Below are 22963 nucleotides of genomic sequence, written 5' to 3' on the forward strand. Positions count from 1 at the left end.
CGGAGCGCCGCCTGCAAGCCTGTTTATTGCAAAGTAGCTTCAAAATCCACCGTGCCGTCATGGGGTCAACCAAGGTCGAAAAGGAGTTCTGCTTTTAAGCGAGGTCACCCCAAGGCGTTCCATCTTTCAAACGCGAAGCACGAGGGGGGAAAAACGCAAAGAGGAACAAACAAATGTCAAGCAGACAGGCAATTTTTTCTTCTTCAGCAATCTCTCTCTCTCTCTCTCTTCCTCGCTCGGCGCGAGCCCCGGGGGTATTATCTTGCCTCTCCTGTCAAATGAGCTTGGCCCCCTTAAAGACTAATCCCACTAAACGGACTCCCTCCCTTCAAATCAGCAGGGCGGGTCGCTGAGGGGCTCCGACAGAAGCGCACGTCAAGTCCGAACGGGACTGGACAAGGGACGGAGAGGACACCGGAGCACTTTCCTCACTTACCCCGCTTAAACAAGATCTTGGGGGTAGATCGGCTGCCACCCCCCACCACTCTTGCAAATTTAATACCCCTACGTGGGGGGGGAAAGCTCCGAGGATTAACGCCAGTAACCTGTTTATCATAATCGTAATCCCACAGGTATGAATAATGAATCGCTCCGCACTCCTCCGATCTTTTTGTGTTTTTCATCACCGAGGCGAGAGTCGGAGTTTAACGATCCTCACGCCCCATCATCATCCTTCTCCCTCCCTCCCTCCCTCCCTCCTCTCCCTCTCGCTCTCGCCCTCCCTCCATCCCTCCTCCCTCAGTCGCCGCCGCCTGTCTCTGGAAGTAACGTGTGGCCGGGACTCTCTCCACTGAAAGACAGCGAGTGGGGCGGGACGACAGGTTATCATCTGGATTCCTTTTCAGGGGGGGGGGGTGGTGGTGCTGGTGCCGGGGACAATAACAGGAAAGTGGTGGGCAGGGCCGACCTCTCCGGCCACCGGACTGGACGCCGTCGTCGCAACTCTCAGCTCAGACCTGCGACGCCTCGCCTCCGGTAAGAGATTTTTATTTCTCTAATAAATACAGTAATAAAGCCAGAGTTTTACTAACCAAAAAAAATCCAGTTCGGGCATCCAGCGTGGGGCGGAATTTTCTTGGAATCAGCCGTGTTAATGTAACCCCGTCCCCAACAAATCCCTCAACCATCTGCCCTAATACTTCTTGACTTACAGAAACATAGCTGGTTATTAAAAGAATCCTCCGTTTTCGTCCACGGCGTCCCCGGGCCGCAGGAGTCTGGACGTTTCTGACGTGCATTTTTCTTCGATTAACGCTGCTTTTCGAGTTGATTTCTCTGTCCCAAGTTGAAAAGCACCACCGCGACTGTATTCGCGGCAGGAGCTCGACCCTGTGAATGAAAGAGGAGGATTCAGGGCTCGGGCAGGTGTGATGGGCCTCCTACCCCTCCTGTCCACGTCTGAGTGACGGAGGGGACGAGAGGGGACGTCTGTTTCCTAGACAAACGGGTAGACAGACAGATTGCTGGAAGCTGCTCTGTGATTAAACCTATCTTTAATCCGCTGAAGGGGAATCGCTCCGTTTTGATGCATCGCATTCATATTACCGTGATTTAGGCGGTAATTACTACCGAGGGACATTAATAAACAGCGGCGGGTGAGAGGTTCTTTGTAAACCAGAATAAGGCTTGTTTTTCAGAACTGCGCGGAACATCTGGGCTTTTCGCGGCGTACACGGCGATTTAATACGTGGCTGTCGGCCGAACTCCCCGTCCTCCAGGCTGAAGAGGGGATGAAGTGTGTGACAGGGTGGGATCGTGATGAGGGCCGCCAAACCCATTTCTGCGGCTCACGTGGGCCCTCCGAGTTGCGATAGATTACCAAGAAAAAAGGAAAAAAGGGGAATTACCAGAATAAGGTGCAATTGGTGGAGAGAGACAGGGAAGGGGGACGAGAGAGGGGAGAAGGGGGAGGCACAAGTGGCTCGGAATTGAATAGCAGGAAGGGCGTGAGTCCACGGCAGCAGTAGCGTAACGATGACGCTGCGTTGGGAACGTGAATGTTATTTCCCAGGGGTATTGTGTTTAGGCTTCCTGTCTCCCGGTTGGACACCGAGTCACCGTCCCTGTCTGAAACACATGCAGAAAAAAATGCCGTATCGACATACAAGTCCACAACGGGGGTGGTAGTAGCCTAGTGGGCACTCGCCTGTGAACCAGAAGACCCACTTACTACCATTGTGTCCCTGAGCAAGACACTTAACCCTGAGTGTCTCCAGGGGGAGACTGTCCCTGTAACTACTGATTGTAAGTCGCTCTGGATAAGGGTGTCTGGTAAATGCTGTAAATGTAAATGTAGTCAGGTCCACTTCAGTTCCTCTTCAGACAACTCGGTGATTAAATTCCACACTTTGCTTCGTTTAAGGAATTTGTATATGAATGAATAACCAATTGATTATTATTACCAGTAAATTGGATTTAATTCCTCCTCCTTCCGTAAAAAAGCTTTTCTTAGATACCGGGTCAAGAGGAAAGCAGGGCCTATGAAGACAAAATCGAAGTTTGGATGAAAAATTGCCGAGGTTTCTATCCACTGAAACTCTGCTGACAGGCAGAAAGATTAGCTATTGTTCTGAAGAGAGGTATCCTACTTTCGACGCATTATAGGCGAACGTAATCGTTCTGATTGAAGTGCATTGAGAAGGAATGAGACCGAGATTAGTCCATTTGGGGACACTTAGGAAATCATAATCCACCTCATCTTAATTCCATCAGCTAACAATATGAGCATTTCCATCCAGCCGAAGCATGTTATCTACTCTGGGAATATCTTTTGCCGGCTTTTATGCACAGCTTATCCCTGAGAACCTTATCCCTTGGAAAAATTATAATTTTATTATAATAAAAAACCCTTCATACAGCTGAGAGGTTGGTGAGTTTCATTAAATGCTCGGTCCCCACTCAGAGGCTGGCAGCGTGTCAGCGGCCTCCTTAAAGATCTTCATGGGTTTGGAAAATACTGAGTGTTCATCAAAGGCCCGCGAAGTTCAGAATCCTGGTGAAGAACATGGGTGAAACTGGGCTCTCTGTTCAGTCGCACCTAGCAGGGACCGTGTCTCTGGTCCAGGCAGTGCTCATTAGTAAAGCATTTCGGGCCAGTCGCTGTTTAAAACTGAGCCAGTTTCCACATTTTCCTACAGGTCCACCCCTGAGATTCCGCGTCAGACCCAAATAAACAGTCAAGCAGGAACCGCCGGTGGCCTGGGGCAAAGTCACTGATTCATGCCAGAGCCAAGAAAATATTTTCTTTCCTGCCCTCATCAACAAGCTACGTTTGCCACACTTACATGTGCTTGATGGAAAATGGCAAGCAGATAGGCGAGCCGTGGTTGCAAATTTTAAGAAGCACTATCTACCTAACTAACATAGGCTGAAGCTTTCATGAACTTCTCTAGTTAATATGATTCGGTGGGTCAACCTGTCATTGACCGACTATGTTGCATTCTGATCACCTTTTTTTTTTTAGATGATGACAGGGCCTTTAAGGAGGAAAGACTCGTGGTTGAGGATCTTGGCCATTGCCTTCATAGTCAGCGTGACTGAGGCAGGAGAGCCGACCTCAGAAGTGAGACGAGGTCCCGCCCTGCACCGGCACAAGAGAGCATGGAACTGGCAGGCGCTCTACACAGGCGAGGAAAATATAGTCACCACACCAGTACAGATTGGCAAGGTGAGTTGCATTAATATCTACTTAATGTCTGGACAAAGTGCTGGATCTAGCTCTAACATCAGGCACGACAGCATTATCAATAGTTATACTTTGCTGGTCATTTTAATTCACTGAGGGAAATTTTGACGAAGGAGTAGGAAACAAATTACATTCCTATGATGAAACACTTCTATGCTGATGGGGTTGCTGTCTTCAGATCTGAAAATGTCCCCACCTACAGGACATGAGCATGGCTGAATGGTTGATCAATAAAATTGTGTAAAGATAACGAGAACCTGTATTAACAAAAAGAAAATGAGCAAAATTTGTCTGTGATATAAACCATTAAAATCTTTTTTTTTTCATAATATGATTCAACCTTCAACCCTTCAAGCCCCAACCAAGTATTGAGTGTATAAATGAAGATACTTTTCAGACCCTTGATGTTGTTCATCAAATATTAAAACTAAAAAACATTTACACAGTGAACACAGCATATGTGCTTACATTTAAATCAACACCCGTGACCCTTTAAATGATGCATAATAGTGGTATTTTATTTTAACAAACTCTCTTTTACCTTTTTTTACAGCTAAGAAATAATAAATCCAATGAATACACCCAATTCATAATTCAAGGGGAAGGTGCCAATTCCATTTTTGTCGTCAATCAGCAAGGAGATGTTTTTGTCACCCAGAAGTTAGATCGTGAGACCAAGAGTGTTTACCGCCTCCGCGCAAAGCTCATTGATTCAATTACAAAACATGAAATTGAGGCTGCGTCAGATTTTGAAATCCATGTTCAAGACATCAATGACAACGCTCCGGAATTCCAAGGTCCCTTCAACGGATCCATTGAAGAGATGTCCAAAGAAGGTGAATACTGAATGAAGACGCAGATGACACTCTCTCTGTAGAAATCACCTGTTATTAAGCCACATCTTCGTTTGTAGGAACGCCAGTGCTAACGGTGAAAGCCACTGACAAAGACGACCCAACTATTGCCAATGGAAAAGTGGAATATAAATTGCTAACTGATACAGATATTTTCGCGATCGACCAATTAGGTAAGATGCAAAGGTTTTGTTGATCACAAGAGGATGGAGGAAGGTTGACGGAAGAATAAGGCTTTCCAGAGTCAGTCTCATCCCTACACTTTATTAATGTTCTCGTTTTCATTGTTCAGGAGTGATTCGATCGCGAGTGACCAGTTTGGACCGTGAATTTAAGAGCCAATACAAAGTGGCTGTGCAGGCTAAAGACATGTATGGACAAACGAATGGCTTTAGCGTTACCAGCACAATAACGATTACCGTCACTGACATCAACGACAACCTGGCATATTTCCCAAAGCGTAAGTCGTTTTTGTTGTTTTTCATTATGTATTGCAACAATATTCACAGTAAAAGTCACAAAACGAAGACATCTGAAGCTCTTATCCTGCTTACCGTTCCTTACAGAGAGATACACGTTTGATGTGAGAGAAGATGAGCAGCCAGTGATTTCAATTGGCATAATAGAGGTAGAAGACAAGGATGAGGAGCAAAACAAAGACCCGACCTTCAGCATCCCAGAAAAGTTTTCAGAGATATTCCAAGTTATCCCAAACCAGAGAAAAGATGGTAATCTGAGGCTTAAAAAGGTATGTTTCTGTTGTTTTAATGCCACATCCAGGTGGCACTGACCACGTAAATATACATATAAGGCAGATGAATGCTCTGCGTGCCCGTGGTAAATGTCTGAAAGTGGTGATCATTTACAAAATCCAGTAATGTGATGATTAATTCTAGCCTTTGAACTGTGAAGCTGCTGAATTTATGCAGAAATTATAGTATAGTATATAACATGTTTGATATGTGAATTTATGGGACATTTTTGGTAATTAAAAAGGACTAGTCTCACGTAAACAGAAATATGATATAATATAATGAACGCCTGGTGACCGTTTTGTCCCCTCACTTTCACCCTCTACTGCTAGAGCATTGCAACTGCACATTATGTATACTTGTGGTATTATTTCTGTAATCTTTGTATTTTCTGTATATAAGAAATGTAGACTTTATTTCCTATTGTTATTTTGTATTGTTGTGCCTGAGAGAACCCATTGTCGGGCGATTCATAAACGAATCACAAACGTGATTCTGAATCTGATTCTGATTGTATTATGCTATTACACAATAATAAACATGTATAGATGCATGTAATATAATTTTTTTTCTCTGGCAGGCTCTGGATTATGAGCAACAAGAAAGTTACACGTTCAGCGTGTTTTTGACGGAGCAGAAAGTAAAACTCCCCCCCGGCGCCAGCAGAGAGAACAGAGCCGAAGTCGTCATCACAGTGATAGACGTGGACGAGCCACCGGTGTTCACAAGGCCCGTCTACAACATCAGCGTGCAAGAGGAAAGATTTCCCTTCCGTTTCCCTGAAATAATTTCGGCTAAGGACCCTGACAAAATCAACCACAGGATAAGGTATGCAGCGCTGTCAGAAGAAATGGGAAGAGTGGTGGGTGGTAGTAATACTCTCACTTATGAACCAGAAGAGCACTGAGTCCCAGGTTCTAACCCCACTTACTACCATTGTGTCCCTGAGCAAGACATTTAACCCCGAGTGTCTCCAGTTGGGACTGTGCCTTTAACTGCTGATTGTAAGGCTTGCTGGTGTCTGGAAAATGCCATAAGAAAAATGAAAAATGTTGCATGCGGAAGCGGTTCTCTTCTGAAGTCACAAGCGGACATAAGACAGGACTATTCATGTGAATATGACCTCATATTTTGCAGATACTACATCGAAGACAATGCTTGTCCAATAGCTGTGGATGCAGACTCGGGACAAATGTCTCTCAAGTGGAAGCTGGACAGGGAAAGTTTGGCCTTTCATGTGTGCCAGGTGGTCGCTGAGGAAAAGACACCCAATGGTAAGAAATTCTCGGTCTGGTGCGTACATCTAGTGTACATCTTCAGGAACTGTTTTTTTGAAGAACGTGCATCTGCTTGCATCTATTTTGCTCAGGAAAGAGATCCTCTGTGACTGTGAACTTGGTGGTTATGGACATTAATGACAATGAACCAAAACTGATGGGCGGGGACGTCTTCGTTTGTGATTCCGATAACAGAGGCACAGTGAGTTCAAATGTGGTTTTGAGTGTCGGCATATGTTGTTGGAATGCTTCTAGTGTCTCATCTCAGACAAAGAATGGTCTTTTTTTGCTTACGTGGCATATCTGAAATAACTGGGCCGCCTTAGACTACTGCAAGTGTTCGTTAGGATAAGAAACAGGATAATAGATCAATCAGAAAAGACACATGGGTGTCTAACCCTGATCAACCCTGAAAACTCCGAGATCCCTGAAAGTGTAGAGAAGTGACATTGTGTGAGTAACAGTAACAGGGTTGGTCATCATAGGGTTGGAAATGTGAAAAATTTGGCCACCATATTCTTTATCAGTGATTGGCTTTATCGGATCTCAAACTACAAATCCACCCTAGGATTTAGAGTCAACAGTTGACCAATAAATTGGTCACAACTGCTTGGTTGAATCCAAAATTCTGGGATTGATTTTGTGATTTCAGATCCAAGAACGCCCAACTTTTGTCTCAGTCTATTTCTTGGAATCTGTCAAAAGCTAGGAATAATAAGTGATAAAAATGTCCAATGAACCTCCCGCACCCTCTACAGGTCATAGGAACCATCACTGCGACAGACAAAGACGAGCTGAACGGCGTGTTCCACTTCAGGCTGGCGAAACCAAGTTCAAACTTCTCGCTCTCCGACAACAACAGTGAGTGCGCTCGCTTTGTGCTGTAAAAGCCTACGGGAGGAAGGATGTGAGGTGAAGTAAGTCCTGGAGAGTGTGACAAGGACGCCGCTGGGCCCAGTGGGGTTTCGCGGTCTGACACCGGGCTCCCCGTCAAAATGGACCTGACGGACGACCGCCCTCCGTGTCGTCAGGCAGATGGTTGAAACATTCGTAGCCTACCTGCTCCGCCAAAACCACACGCGACTGGCGCTGGTCCTGCGTCTGTATCATGGCCGCTAGGTGGCACCGCCCTGAATAATTCAACATTTTGCGACCAGAGGAACTTGGGAGATGAGGGGGCACGAATTCCGAGTGGCGTGAAGGTGCTGCGGCATTTGAGAAAACGCGACACACACAGTGAAATGTGTCCTCAGCATTTAACCATCACCCTTGGTGAGCAGTGGGCAGCCATGACAGGCGCCCGGGGAGCAGTGTGTGGGGACGGTGCTTTGCTCAGTGGCACCTCAGTGGCACCTTGGCGGATCGGGATTCGAACCGGCAACCCTCTGATTACGGGGCCGCTTCCTTAACAGCTAGGCCACCACTGCCCCAAATCAAATCGCTATTTTTTTTTTCTTTCACAGATATCTGTTTAATTTGCGTTTTTTTTTTTTTTTTTGCTAAGTCTGCTAAGTATTCGGTATACTTCTACTGCGCTGGAACTAGCTCACCATGAGTTGAGAGCGATTGTCCTCGCTCGCGTGAACTTGCATCGTGATTACCTGTCATGTTAACCGTCCACCGTGGAGCTCCGTACGACACTCATAACTAGCATCTCTCCAGAAGAACATTTATTTCTACTCTTTCTACTCTTCCCTCAAACCCGGTCTTAGACCGCAGGATTATTGGACTCATCTGCTAATCCCTGCTCCCTGGCTAACTGTAGAGATAGCAAAAAGATGTTCCCACTATTGCGCTGAGTTCTGTTGCTCCCCGACGGGAGGATTTGACGGAATTTTTACATTTTTTTTCTTTTCCAGACGGCACAGCCACTCTCACGGTGAAAAACGGGAAGTTCAGCACTGAAGACAGCGCTGACCACATTCTGGAAATCGAAATCACGGACGGGGGCACGCCCCTCATGAAAAGCATCGACCTGCTGGCGATAAAGGTCTGCCAGTGCAACAGCAGAAGGTCTCCAGAGTACTGCAGGCCGGCCCGGGCCACCACGGGGGTCAGCGTCCACGCACTCATCGCCATATTACTCTGCATCGTCACTATCCTGGGTTAGCCTCTCTCTTTCTTCACGCTTTCTTCACTGTTCACAATGCAAATTCAAATTTTATTTTATTCGTCACGTACACAGTCGTGCACGGTATGATATGCAGTGAAATGCTTTAGCGACTGTACAGACCACAATATTGCAAATATTGCAAACATAACCAAATATTACACTTTTATGCGTTTAACATAAAACATGGTGGTTGAAGCCTAGTGGGTAACACACTCGCCTGTGAACCAGAAGACCCAGGTTCAAACCCCACTTACTACCATCGTGTCCCTGAGCAAGACACTTAACCCTAAATTGCTCCAGGGAGACTGTCCCTGTAACTACTGACTGTAAGTCGCTCTGGATAATTGCGTCTGATGATAAATGCTGTAAATGTAAATGTAATGTAAACATAAAATATGTGTAACAGGTAGGGTGAAGGTGTGCAAATGGGTGAAGTCAAAGTATAAAATATAAAATGTAAAAAAAAAAAGAATTGAAAGATGCTTTTAATATATTACTTCATGAAATCCGGTGTTAATTGTCAGAACGTCTCATCCAAAATGATGAGTAGGACATTAAAATGGGGAGCAGAATCCCTCCTGAACTTGTGGTGATGACGAATCTCTCCCTCAGTCATTGTGATTCTCATCGTCCTGAGACGGCGTTACCGGAAGGACAGTCTGGTGGCCCTGGGCAAGGCGTCTGGCGAGATCCACGAGCAGCTGGTGACGTACGATGAGGAGGGTGGTGGCGAGATGGACACGAACGGCTACGACGTCTCCATCCTGACCTCGGCCCGGCACGACGGCACCATGCTCCCGGAGCCGAGCCTCTACTCCATAGTCAAGAAGCCCCCGGCCTGCAAGGGCGACATGGCAATGATGATCGAGGTGAAGAAGGACGAGGCGGACCACGACCGTGACGGGATCCCGTATGACACGCTGCACATCTACGGCTACGAAGGTCCCGGGTCCCTGGCAGGCAGCCTGAGTTCCCTGGAATCGTCCTCCACCGACGGCAGCCTAGACTACGACTTTCTCTGCGACTGGGGACCCCGTTTTCGGACCCTGGCGGAACTGTACGGTGTGGACGGCTCCGACAGCGACTGCCCGTACTGAACCCTAAAAAAATTACCCTTCTCTTCAAACCCCTGCCTGCAGAAGACCAGAAGTGGTTCCGATGCGGGACGTTCCTTCTAATACAGTGCCAAGTTTTTGACCTGAGTATCAAAGTTATTTGTTAGTTTTTGTAAGGTTTATACAAAACCGTTTTAAAAATGTGTTGTTTTTTATTACATTTGGCCCAGTTAACTCAAGCTTCTTTATTCAGTAAAGTTTATCAGACCTCTATGTCCTACACCTTGAAACGAAGAGCCTGAACACTATTTGGCAGGTGTCTTCAGCGGGCTTCGCCTGATCTCTCTCGGTTTTCATGGCCAGTAACGTTCGCCAGTCGCTGGCCAAGAGACGTTGGAGGAAACTGCGATAACGAGCTTTTGAAAGAATTAAAGTCTATTCCCAGTATATTGGACAGGATCCATCATCACGTCGCTTGTGAATGAGGTTTAAACTCTCCAAGGTCCACGGCCATGACAATATTACCAGTAGGAGGCGATCTGAATAACTTTAACCTTTCATCTCGACTCGAGTCGCCAGCTTCTTCTGGCTGGACGCGAAGCCCACAAAACCCGGACCCAACAGGTGCGGTGCGGCTCATAATATTTAGCGCAGTGCTGAAACGCTTTCTTCTAAATCATTTCCTCGACACATGAACGCCGGCTACCGAAAGAAACGCTCCTAGGCCCGTGGGAACAATACGTGGAAGCAATTGTGCCCCTTTCCGGGTGCGATCCCATTTTCCAGCCGATGCTCTCCCGTCCTCGCTCCAGAGCCAGACTCCGCCCCTCGGCTGAGCCAACTTCCTGCACATGTGTGTGTGTGTGTGTGTGTGTGTGAGAGGAAACCCGCTTCCTGCTTTATTATCTTTTAAGTAAAGCAGCACATTGTGCCCTACTTCCTGTTTTGTTAGCTGAGGGGGGGGGGCTAGAAACACGGGAAACAGGCACAGATTTTGAAGATTTCGTTTTATTTTCTAATGTGCCAAAGATCGGCTTTGCCGGTCTTCTGTACGTAGCAACCTAAATCTCCAAGATCTTTAGCACCACGCGGCCCGTAAAATCCCAATTCGACGCCCTTGTTGCCAAATTTCTTCCGTCTGGCACAATCGTCACCAATTCACCAAGTCTAGGAGAAGGAGACCGTGCTTCTGCCTCTCTGGGAAGGAACCTTTTTTTATTTCACTCTACCTGGCGAACGTGCCTGGTTGGGGTTTTATCTGTGCACCAACCCGGCCATGGATCCCTCTACAATCCTGGGAAAGTACGGTGTGACGTTGGCGTGCGCTTGTAAATATAGATTCTAGTGTATGTTATTCAAGTGAGAAAGAATAATCAACACGTGCCTTTTTACACTTTTTGTAGGTAATCTGTTTTTTTCTTTCCCCTGTTTCTATTGTGTAATTTTGGTGTTTTTTCAAAAAGTCCAGTTTTTTAAATATATACAATAAAGTTTTCAAATCAAACCAAGTACTCTGCTAACCCATTCTTATAACTTGTTATTACTATGTTTATTATTATTATTATTAAAATAAACAGTTTTTCAGGCATTTTGGAGCCATTGTTCCTTTCAGCCAATCGGAATTTGTCTTTCAGCCAAACAAAGTCAGAATTTCACTTCTGCAGCGTAAACAGTGGCTGTTGGCCGGAGGTAAGTGAGAGAAATGAAACTCTTTTAACGCTCCGCAGGACAGGAAAAAAAATGTTTAAATTTCTCCCGTCCCACCAGCACCGGAGGAAATTCCGCGGTGAATTCGTATCTAACAAGCCCTGATTACGCTGTTCCAGAGAAGCAGACTTCCTGCCGGTCGGACACACTCTCCCGGGCTCGGCAGGGATACGCGTATGGAGGTTTGGGAGCTCAGAAAAGCGGCAGATGAGGGGGTTCGGGGCCTTCGGTTCGGGGGAATGAATGACGAGATCGGACACCCGCTGTGGACATTCCCAGGCAGGGTGACGGCCTGTACCTGCTGTAAATTATTATTCTCGTCATTATGAGAAATGACAAGGAAGTATGAGGGATGTTCTGTTCTACTCTGTGTCCCCTCTGCGAGGTGAAACAAGGGGAGCAGTCGCCCTTCGGGACTCTCGTATGGTGTGTTACGTAAGAATACGTATGGTAATATTGTGTAATCATATTTTCAGCAACTTTAAACGGCTCCTTCCACATGTTCCTCTCACGCCTCCATCTGTTCATCGCACATCTCGTACGCCAGCAGAGCAGTTTTCCTGACACGTTTCAGGCCGCAAATCTGTTCCCCGCTCTGCCTTTGACGAGATATCTGGCCCATTAGGCTCCGTTTGGCAGTCGTCCCCTGCGGCTTGTTTCGGCGCGTTCTGAAACTCGGTCCAGTTTCGTCTCAGGTTTCAGGGTCACCAAAAGAAAGACGCCAAGCTGGACTGCTGCCACCTGGTGACGAGGATGCAGCCTCCCTGTACGCCCCCCAACCGCCAGAGGCATTTCTGATGAATGCATGCAGTCATTTGCCTGTTTGATCCATTTTCATCGAATCGTTCTGGGTTCTTCCTGAGATCAGAAGTTTCCCACTGAAGAACGTTGGAGCGCTGTCTTGCCGGGATGACACTGAAATGACACTGACACATGTTCTGACCCGTCAAACCACATTCTCCTCCACTTTCTTCTGTGCTTTTACCATCGTCTATCCGGACCTTTCTTTGCCAACACTGATACGGATGCTGTTGTCAATCCTGCCGATTCCCAGGGAGACGAGATCAGCGTACGTGCGGAGGGGAGCAGGCCGCTCAAGACGAACCCAACAACGCAACGTGGCATCGGCACCGGCTCAAGGATAAACGGCGTCCGTTAAAAAAAAAAAAGGTTTTCAGGGGGTGGCCTAGATGGGGCAGCGGTGGCCTAGTAATCAGAAAGTTGCCAGTTCGAGTCACCATCCGCCAAGGTGCCACTGAGGTGCCACTGAGCAAAGCACTGTCCCCACACACTGCTCCCCGGGCGCCTGTCATGGCTGCCCACTGCTCACACAGGGTGACGGTTAAATGCAGAGGCCAAATTTCACCGTGTGCTGTGCTGCTGTGCATCATCGCTTCACCTTAAACTTTCAGCTATTTTAAATTAGGTCGGCAATACATACGTAAATAGCAAGGAGTCACAAACAGCGGCCAACACATGAATGGACGTGCGCGTCCCGGATACAGAGCGTTTGTGTTGAAAAGTCGGATTCGGTTCGGCAGCCTAATGCGTTTAAGCAGCTCCTAATTACCCTCCGCGAGAAAAAGCGTTTCCTGTCCCATCAATGCGACAGGGAGGCCCGTCTGATGCGACGTCGCACACGTGCTCACACCGGCCCGCGGCTAGCAGATCAAATGTGTCCGGGCCGGCTGGAGGTGCGGTCACCTGGGGGGGGGGGGCCTTTACACACACACACGGAACCGAAAGAGAGAGAGTCGCAACCGGGGCCGGAGGGCCAGGCTTTTCCTTGGCAAGCAATCAGCGTGCCCGGCCGCTCCCTGAAAACAACAATAATTCATACGTCCATTAATAAATACGCTCAGATATGCGTGTGCCATTTATTGGATTATGATTATTTTACGAAGAGGAATTGAACTGCGTGAGCGTCAAAACCGTGCCGGGTGACCGGTGACAGGTGACAAAAGAGGCAACTGAAAGTCAAAGGAGGCGCGTCGTGTGGAATCTAATTTGAAAGTGTTTGAAGGTTCTTCAGAAGCCAGGACAGTCGGAATGGAATTGTTTATTTGATTTCATAAATGAATGACTTACAGCCAGGAAGGCGTTTGTGGTTGTTGATTTCTGTGTGGTCAGGGAGGCGCAGCCGGCTCCTCGAAAGCATTCAGGGTGAAGAGCACGAAGGACGCTGATTCCGTGCGATCAAACGGGAAATTGTTCATATCGATTATTAGAATAATTCAATTTATTCCAAACTTCCCCGAGTCCTTTACATCAATGTACTAAAAAATTCGTTTGAGCAGTAATACAGTGGAGGAAATAATTATTTGACCCCTCGCTGATTTTGTAATCAGAAGAAATGAAAAGTCTCAGAACAGTATCATTTTAATGGTAGGTTTATTTTAACAGTGACAGATAGCACATCAAAAGGAAAATTGAAAAAATTACTTTAAATAAAAGAGAGACTGATTTGCATTTCATTGAGTGAAAGAAGTATTTGAACCCCTACCAACCATTAAGAGTTCTGGCTCCCACCGAGTGGTTAGACACGCCTACTCAATTAGTCACCATCATTAATGACACCTGTCTTAACTAGTCACCTGTATAAAAGACACCTGTCCACAGAATCAATCAATCAGGCGGACTCCAAACTCTCCAACATGGGAAAGCTGGCCTACAAAGCCAAACATGGAGTAGCACCATCCTACCTCACAGCCCTTATTACACCTCGCACTGCACCTCGTATACTCCGAGCCTCCAGTACTGCTCGCCTGGTCTCTCCATCTCTGAAGGTAAAAGGAAGACGCTCATCTAGACTCTTCTCCATCTCGGCCCCTCGGTGGTGGAATGAACTTCCGCTCGAGGTCAGAACAGCTCAGTCACTGAGCACCTTCACACGGCAGCTCAAGACCTTCCTCTTTAAAGAATATTTAGATGAACTTGTAACCTTCTCCTTGTCTGACTTCTGTACAGAAACTACAACAGAGTGAATAAAAAGATTGTATTCATAGTTGGGGTCCTAGTGAACCGGAATTGATCTCTTCATCGATGTTGACATGGAAGCACGTTGTAAGTCGCTCTGGATAAGGGTGTCTGCCAAATGCCGTAAATGGAAATGGAAATGGAAAGACCAAAAATCTGTCCAAGGATGTCAGAGACAAAATTGTAGACCTGCACAAGGCTGGAATGGGATACAAAACCATTAGCAAGAAGCTGGGAGAGAAGGTGACAACTGTTGCTGCAATTGTTCGAAAATGGAAGGAGCACAAAATGACCATCAATCGACCTCAGTCTGGGGCTCCACGCAAGGTCTCACCTCGTGGGGTCTCAATGATTCTGAGAAAGGTGAGAAATCATCCTAGAACTACACGGGAGGATTTAGTTAATGACCTCAAAGTAGCTGGGACCACAGTCACCAAGAAAACCATTGGAAACACATTACACCACAATGGATTAAAATCCTGCAGTGCTCGCAAGGTCCCCCTGCTCAAGAAGGCACATGTGCAGGCCCGTCTGAAGCTTGCCAATGAACACCTGAATGATTCAGAGAGTAACTGGGAGAAGGTGCTGTGGTCAGATGAGACCAAAATTGAGCTCTTTGTCATTAACTCAACTGCCTATGACCCCCAAAACACCGTCCCCACTGTCAAGCACGGAGGTGGAAACATTTTGCTTTGGGGGTGTTTTTCTGCTAAGGGCACAGGACAACTTCACCGCATCAACGGGAAAATGGACGGAGCCATGTATCGTAAAATCTTGAGCGACAACCTCCTTCCCTCTGCCAGGAAATTGAAAATGGGTCGTGGGTGTTCCAGCACGACAATGACCCAAAACATACAGCAAAGGCAACAAAGGAGTGGCTCAAGTAGAAGCACATTAAGGTCATGGAGTGGTCTAGTCAGTCTCCTGACCTTCATCCAATAGAAAACCTATGGAGGGAGTTGAAGCTCAAAGTTGCACAGAGACAGCCTCAAAACCTCAGTGATTTAGAGATGATCTGTAAAGAGGAGTGGACCAAAATTCCTCCTAAAATGTGTGCAAACTTGGTCATCAACTACAAGAAACGTTTGTGCTTGCAAACAAGGGTTTTGCCACTAAGTATTAAGTCTTTTTTTGTTAGAGGGTTCAAATACTTATTTCACTCAATCAAATGCAAATCAGTCTCTATCTTTTATTAAAAGTTATTTTTTCAATTTTCCTTTTGATGTGCAATCTGTCACTGTTGAAATAAACCATCATTGATACTGTTCTGAGACTTTTCATTTCTTTGTCATTGGACAAACTTACAAAATCAGCGAGGGGTCAAATAATTATTTCCTCCACTGTATGTACAATCTATACAGTAATGGCAGCAGTCAAGGTGCCACTGAGGTCCCCTCGATCAAGCTACCGTCCCCACACACTGCTCCCCCCGACATCCTTTCATTTACATTTACAGCATTTACCAGACGTTCTTATCCAGAGTGACTTACAATAAGTAGTTACAGGGACAGTTCCCCTGGGGACACTCAGGGTTAAGTGTCTTGCTCAGGGACACGGTGGTAGTAAGTGTCATAGGCAAGTGTGTTAACCGCTAGGCTGCTACTAACCCTGTGGCTTTCACGGCTGCCCACAGCTGACAGGGACCAACACTCCTCTCTTATTTTACTATTTGATACACAGCAGTACAGCACACGGTGCACACAGTGAAATTTGTCCTGTGCATTTAACCCATGCTGTAGTCTACAGCAGCAGTTTGTGGTAGTGGCCTAGTGGGTAACACACTCGCCTATGAACCAGAAGACCCAGGTTCAAACCACACTTACTACCACCGTGTCCCTGAGCAAGACACTTAACCCTGAGTGTCCCCAGGGGGACTGTCCCTGTAACTACTGACTGTAAGTCGCTCTGGATAAGGCCATCTGGTAAATGCCATAAATGTAAATGGTGGGATGTAGTTGATCATCTAATAAGCATCTTAAGCATCGTTCGTTTCAGTCCCACCCGAGAGGAAGGACGGAAGAGAAGTGTGCAAAGCGCGTACGCCCCATGCGCGCCGTACATTCTGAGCTACGTGCTGCACCCTTCTCGGCGTTTCTGCTGAGCTGGTTCCTCCACCAACCCCAGGGGTGCGAATATCCAGGGCAGGTGTGGCGGAGGGATTCACACGCTCACAAGCTTCTGCTGACCTAATAGGAAAAAGACTGGAATATGTTGAGATTTTGGAGATTACAGGTGTGGAAAAAAGACAAATTTTATAGCCCGAGGCCCGGGGAGGCCTGCGGGGAGAAGACGGCACAATGCGGCAAAATTCATTTCATTCATTGCATCTAACCATGGTGTACAGACCACGCAGCTCGATGCATATTTTACATCTCTCTTTTTAACGCTTCTGTATAACGTATACGCTTCCATTTGACTATCCAGTCACTCGCTGCCTCACCGAGCCCCGCCGTCACTTATCGGAGGCATCCTGCACATCAAGGTGACACGTACGGCACCGACAACACAAACACCGGGTCCCATCGATCCTATCTCAGGGCACGATTTGTCACTGTTAATTAAAGCCGCTTTGCCGCCCTGTCACCCAGCTCAAGGAGAAATGTCTGGTGCTGATACCACGGCCGAGTGCGGGCCAGAGCTTCACCGCGTTCCCGGGAACGAACGGGAACGAGGGTGCCGGAGAGACGCAGACACGGAAAACCCCTCAACGCTCAGGCAGGCACACAATTTAAACAGTCTTAAAGTTGACAATTGTATGGTCCCCTCGGGATTAAAGTCAGGTCCCTGCATCTAGTGACTCTCGCCTGTATCCAGCAGGGGGCGCTACCGACTTTATAAAAAAAAAACTCTCCACACGGACCGTAAGACTTTATTTCTGTCCTCACTTCTCGTCTTAAACAACACAAAATACTTATTTAACGCACAGCAACATTTATTATGTGAATAGCAAAAAAAATGTCGGTCTACTATTCGTTCATAATAAATAATCATTATTAATGTGCATCGTGGATACATTAAAAGGCACTGGTTGCTACATTTATTCCGGTTGGCATGTAAGATATGAATTTATGCTGAACGTGTAACGTTTGTGGCTGATGGACGCGCTACAAGTCCCCCCACATGACCATCCGCGACGCCGGATAAACCGGCCTCGCCGCGTCGCTCCCCTCCTCCACCGCTCCGGGAACCCGCCGTGAGGAGATGCGGAGGACCGCGTCCCCCGGACCAGGGCGGATCTAGGACGGTAGATCGAATCGGCTCGGCTCGGCTCGGTTCGGCTCGGCTCGGCTCGGGTCGAGATGCTCCCTGTGCGAAGCGCGACAGCCTTTCGCTGTGAAACGTGAAGGACGAAAAGACGCGAGAGTCGCATGGGGATCGTTTTCATCGCCACTCTGTCGGGTAGGTCGGGGCTACTCCGCTTCGATCTTCTCCGTCGTGCATCCGAACGAAACCGAACTGTTGCTCCCGTCCTGCGTCTGGAACGCTTTTTTTTTTTTACTTCTGCGCCTACGTGGTCGCGAAAGGACCCCGTTCTCACGCAACAGACCCAGCTAACCTACTTATTTCCGTTTAAAGGGGGGACTTGATGGTTATTGCATGTGCAGGAAGTTACTGAGCAAGTTGCTGGAGGGGAGCACAGCGCAGCAGGTCGAGGTTGAAGGGGGGTGCCACGCCCCCTGACCTTCAGACGTCAGGAGACGTGTTGAAGTTGAGAGATGCATGGATTGTAAAAGGAGGAACCCCTTCTCTCCTCCCCTTAGTTCTGCATTGCTTGCTGGCCGCCGGCCTCTCGGGCGCCGCAGGGGTCGCCGGGAACAGCTCCGAAGCCCGTGAGTGACGTCCTCCTCTGTTTGCACCGTGTGTGTGTGTGTGTGTGTGTGTGTGTTGGTGCATGAGCGTGAGTGTGTGCCCTGACCAGCGAGAGGCATCGATCGGGACGTTCGGAGGAGGACCTATAAACGGCAGGCAGGGCCGGCGCTCTTGACACCGGCTCTCCTGGTCTCAGCAGGCGGCGTGGACGAGGACGCCGCTGCCCCGTGCTGGAGGGAGGAGCTCAGGCTCGGCACCTGTCTGCTGGACCGGCTGAGATGTTACTGTAAGCGGGACTGTGGCCAGGAGTACATGTTGATGAAACTGATCTGTTCAGGTAAGGTCCTACGTTAATGTCAAAAGCGATGTTGGGTGGTCGGGGGTTCGAACCACAGGTTTCCACCAGCTTGTCCGAGTCTCGTCCAGACCCTCCATCTAAATTTTGACCGTGGTCTGGACCGACAGGGAAAAGGCTGGCATTTCGCTCCACGCCCGGAGGGCTCGTAATCAGATCCTCGTTCGGGACCCGGTGCCGTAATGTTGTTTTTCTGCCGCAGCGGGCGCGCCAGGCCGGTAAGTGTGTCCCCGGGGGACGGGGAACGTTTCCTGTTTCTGTAATGCGATCACCTCAGCCACGCCACGCTAATTCCACCTGACCTTTCACTGAACTGCGCGCGGGCGAGGAGAATTGTCACCGGGCACGGCGATGGCCGGTGGCCTTTAGACGCTTTACATTTACGCCGTTTACCAGGCTCCCTTATCCAGAGCGACTTACAATCAGAAGTTACAGGGACAGTCCCCCCCCTGGAGACACTCAGGGTTAAGTGTCCTGCTCAGGGACACGATGGTAGTAAGTGGGGTTTGAACCTGGGTCTTCTGGTCCACAGGCGAGTGTCTTACCCACTAGGCTACCACCACCCTGGTAGCCTAGTGGGACGTCTGAGTGTCACTCGCCCAGCCGCACACGTGGATTATTTCCAACTTCTGCTCATTTCTTCATGCAACCAGAAGAAAAAATTGTCGCCAACGAGGTTTTTAGATGAATTTAGATTAGTACAAACAATGATGCTGTTGCAACAAAATGTTTTTTATTGGTTTTTAGAAACATTGAGAAGAATTTATATTTACTAAATACATTTACATTTTATGGCATTTACCAGACGGCCGTATCCAGAGCGACTTACAACGTGCTTCCATGTTACCATGGATGAAGTGGTCAGTTCTGGTTCACTAGGACCCCCAACTATGAATACAATCTTTTTATTCACTCTGTTCTAGTTTCTATACAGAAGTCAGACAAGAAGAAGGTTACAAGTTCATCTAAATATTCTCTAAAGAGGAAGGTCTTGAGCTGCCGTGTGAAGGTGCTCAGTGACTGAACTGTTCTGACCTCCAGGGGAAGTTCATTCCACCACCGAGGGGCCGAGACGGAGAAGAGTCTAGATGACCCGGCGGGATGAAAGGTGGTCCGCGGCCACAATATAAACATATTTATATGGTATAACTGTACGGTTATATAACGCAGTTAATAATGCAGTTCTATGCAATTCTGTGGTACAGTGTGGTACAGTGTGATGGGTTGCCGTGGTTTTTCGGGGTGTTCCCTGCGAGGATTGGGGGTTTGTTTTTTTGGCCTTCGTGTACAGTAACATGCGATCTGAGGTGGGCGCGCCTGTTTTCCGGCTGCTTCCGCTCCTCCGTCTCCTCTCCCCCTCGGACTCCGGCGACGGCTTCGTTCTGATCTATAATTCATGCCTCGGCTGTCTCGCACCTGAAATGTCACCGGCGCCCCCGGGGGGTGGGGGGGTGGGGCCGCGGACCACCCTTCATCCCGCTGGACGGCCGATGAGCGAAGGAGCGGAGAGATCCTCCGTCTCGCTGTCGCTGTGGTTTCGGAGGCTTGTGTAACCGCGGTTATGCAACTTGTTGGGGGGCCCGGCTACACGTTGCAGCGCTTCGTGCCGCCGCGCGTGTGTGCTTCTCCGGACTCCAGCAGACGGATCTGAAGGAGAGAGTGACCCTGCTGTGGTGAGCGGTGGCCTAGCGGTTAAGGAATCAGCCCCCATAATCAGAATGTTCGAATCCCGATCCGCCTAGTTACCACTGAGCAAAGCACCGTCCCCACACACTGCTCCCCGGGCGCCTGTCATGGCCGCCCACTGCTCACTCAGGGTGATGGGTTAAATGCAGAGGACACATTTCACTGTGTGCACCGTGTGCTGTGCTGCTGTGTACCGCAAGTGATAATCACTTCACTTCACTCCTCCCGCTGGCGTCACCACAAACCTCCAAAAAGAGGCTTTTTCAGATGGCCGCTAACGTCTCATTAACATGCATTAAGTTATGATTTATATGGTTGTATTACATGCCGATCTTTGTAATAATTATAACAGCGTCAGCACAGATGTCACAGAGTACCAGATTAATTCTGTTAGACATTTAAGATTTTATGGTCATCTTTTAATAAAGATGGTGGGAGGTGGTGGCCTTGCAGATAAGGGAGCAGACTCGTAACCACAGGGTTACAGGTTCAAATCCCGCCACGTTCGTTCTGAAAGCGGCTTTAGATTTTGTCCACGTTCAGTCCACGTGGTGCAGTGGTGGCCTAGCGGTTAAGGAAGCGGCCCGTAATCAGAAGGTTGGCGGTTCGACTCCCGAACCGCCAAGGCGCCACTGAGCAAATCACCGTCCCCACACACTGCTCCCCGGGTGCCTGTCATGGCTGCCTTCTGCTCACCAAGGGTGATGGGTTAAATACAGAGGACACGTTTCACTGTGTGCACCGTGTGCTGTGCTGCTGTGTACATCGGAACCAGCCATTTCTTCATGCCGCCCCCCCAAACCTTGATCCAATCAAAGTGACGTACAGCCCTTGACTGAATTGTTGCTTTACTTTTTGTCTCCATATATGTATGTATATATGTATGTAGTATGAAGAGAATCGGCCCAGGCGATTGGTGTCTACTTGGGTGCTGTTTCTGACCTTCAATGGCCCGAGACCGACCGAGCGACAGAATTATTTGCGTGTAGTGATAATTTAGGTGTTGAAACCACAATCTTATCGCGTTGTTGGCACTTTAATTCCAAAATTAGAGCCGCGATTGTCCCTGATGCTTTCCTTATAAACACTTCCTATTACAGCAACAACAGGAGGCGCAGGGATTTGGGGTCACACTCTAACCGGTTTCATTATCGCCGTCCTCTGGGAGGAATTCCTGGGTTGACATCTGTCCTTGTGCTCGCCGTGAATGCCTGCCGGCTGTCTTTCTCTTCCGTCTCCGGCACGTTCCGAATCACTGCAATCGCTGGCTCCTTAAAAAGAGAAAACGGATTCCATTTCATACACCTGCGTGTTGCACCAGCGTCCTGCTTTGCTTGCCGTTCCCTACACCACGTTGAGTCAAACCGTATGCCGCGTGTGTTGAATTGAATATGTCACCAACGAGACACAGTCAAGTCATATCCTAATGCTGCAAGATGGTGAGTGCTGTCTCAGCAAATTGGGTTAATAGGGCTCGGCCGGGGAGATAAAAGGAAAATGCAAATCGGGCCGAGTGGCCCATTTCAGTTCAATGTGATCTTTCCCAAACCACCACATTCAGAAAACTCATTAAAACTGCACCGTTGCGACTGCATATATGGACCATGCAGACTGAAGCAAGCTGTGGCACCCAAAACGAACGAGTGCCCGTATGTCTGAATGGACCAGTTTTCTAGTAATCACTAGTTACGCAATGGACCGATGCTCATCCGGGATACGAACCGATCCCTCGCCGCTGTTCGGGACGCACATGATCCGAAGATTTGAAAGTCATGTACGGGCGAAGAGCCTGTAGGCCAGCATAACACGTTTATTCATTGCATTAATTATGAATGCATAACGTTGAAAGAATGCATGCAGTCATGCAGGTATAGAGGTGGTGCACGTGCAGGTGTGTGGATAGTTATGGGTGCATGTGTGGGTCGACGCACTGAGGAACAGAGAGAAAATATACAGGGTGGGCCATTTATATGGATACACCTTAATAAAATGGGAATGGTTGGTGACATTGAACACATTTTATAAGTGGTCAGAAACTTGTAAATATCTCATGAAAGAATAAAGTTACTTTAAAAACAAGCACACCATTGTTTTTCTTGTAAAATTACCAATAAATTTGATGTGTCACATGACCCTCTTCCTATTGAACAAAACAAAAGTTGGATCCAAGATGGCCGACTTCAAAATGGCCACTATGGTCACCACCCATCTTGAAAAGTTTGCCCCCTCACATATACTAATGTGCCACAAACAGGACGTTAATATCTTTCCCATTTATTAAGGTGTATCCATATAAATGGCCCACCCTGTACATAAGTAACATGGAAATGGCTAACTGACATCGCACATATAACTCGGTCTTAACCTTGCTTACAAACACCTACCATCCGACGAATCCACATTACATACTCAGCTAACAATCATCGGGACGAATATTAACTAGTAACATCGACATATAAAGATGGTCTTCAGCGGAGTTTCAACGCCTACCGAGTTCTCTCTCCGCTGAAAATGTAGACATCCTCATCTTTTTGATGATGTGGACATAAGCTAGTTTTTATTTACCATCTTCAAAGTACGGAGCAATGTTACCTTAAATTGCATTTTAAATTGTTTTTGAGTGTGTGCACATTAAAGGAAATCATGATCATGCCCCAAATTATGTAATTGAGTTGAATGAGTGTTGAGTTTAA

At 47.7% G+C, this 22963-nt stretch overlaps 2 protein-coding genes across 6 annotated transcripts in view; both read left to right on the forward strand.

Annotated features, from left to right (window-relative positions):
- The first annotated feature begins 763 nt into the window (after positions 1-763).
- On the forward strand, positions 764-11244 carry cdh5 (cadherin 5). The gene is made up of 12 exons (XM_028956560.1): positions 764-975; positions 3464-3667; positions 4239-4521; positions 4599-4712; positions 4832-4999; positions 5106-5287; positions 5872-6119; positions 6429-6565; positions 6661-6770; positions 7327-7429; positions 8428-8673; positions 9294-11244. Exons 2-12 carry the CDS (start codon positions 3464-3466, stop codon positions 9776-9778), a joined length of 2280 nt encoding a protein of 759 aa, XP_028812393.1. The 5' UTR covers positions 764-975; the 3' UTR covers positions 9779-11244.
- A 165-nt stretch (positions 11245-11409) lies between these two features.
- Positions 11410-22963, forward strand: part of bean1 (brain expressed, associated with NEDD4, 1) — a 36835-nt gene continuing 25281 nt past the window's right edge. For 3 of the 5 annotated variants that reach the window (XR_003742733.1, XR_003742732.1, XM_028956243.1), the window contains exons 1-3: positions 17544-17818; positions 18181-18249; positions 18426-18566. Coding sequence is in view for 3 of the 5 variants with exons in the window: in XM_028956243.1 (XP_028812076.1) it covers positions 17788-17818; positions 18181-18249; positions 18426-18566 (241 nt within the window). In the remaining 2 variants the exon portion in view is untranslated. Of the gene's footprint in view, positions 11426-17543; positions 17819-18180; positions 18250-18425; positions 18567-22963 lie in introns of those variants that run through there. The other 2 variants (XM_028956245.1, XM_028956244.1) reach the window with 2 other exon arrangements.

The sequence above is a fragment of the Denticeps clupeoides genome, chromosome 16 (genome assembly GCF_900700375.1).
Source record: "Denticeps clupeoides chromosome 16, fDenClu1.1, whole genome shotgun sequence".
Classification (NCBI taxonomy): domain Eukaryota; kingdom Metazoa; phylum Chordata; class Actinopteri; order Clupeiformes; family Denticipitidae; genus Denticeps; species Denticeps clupeoides.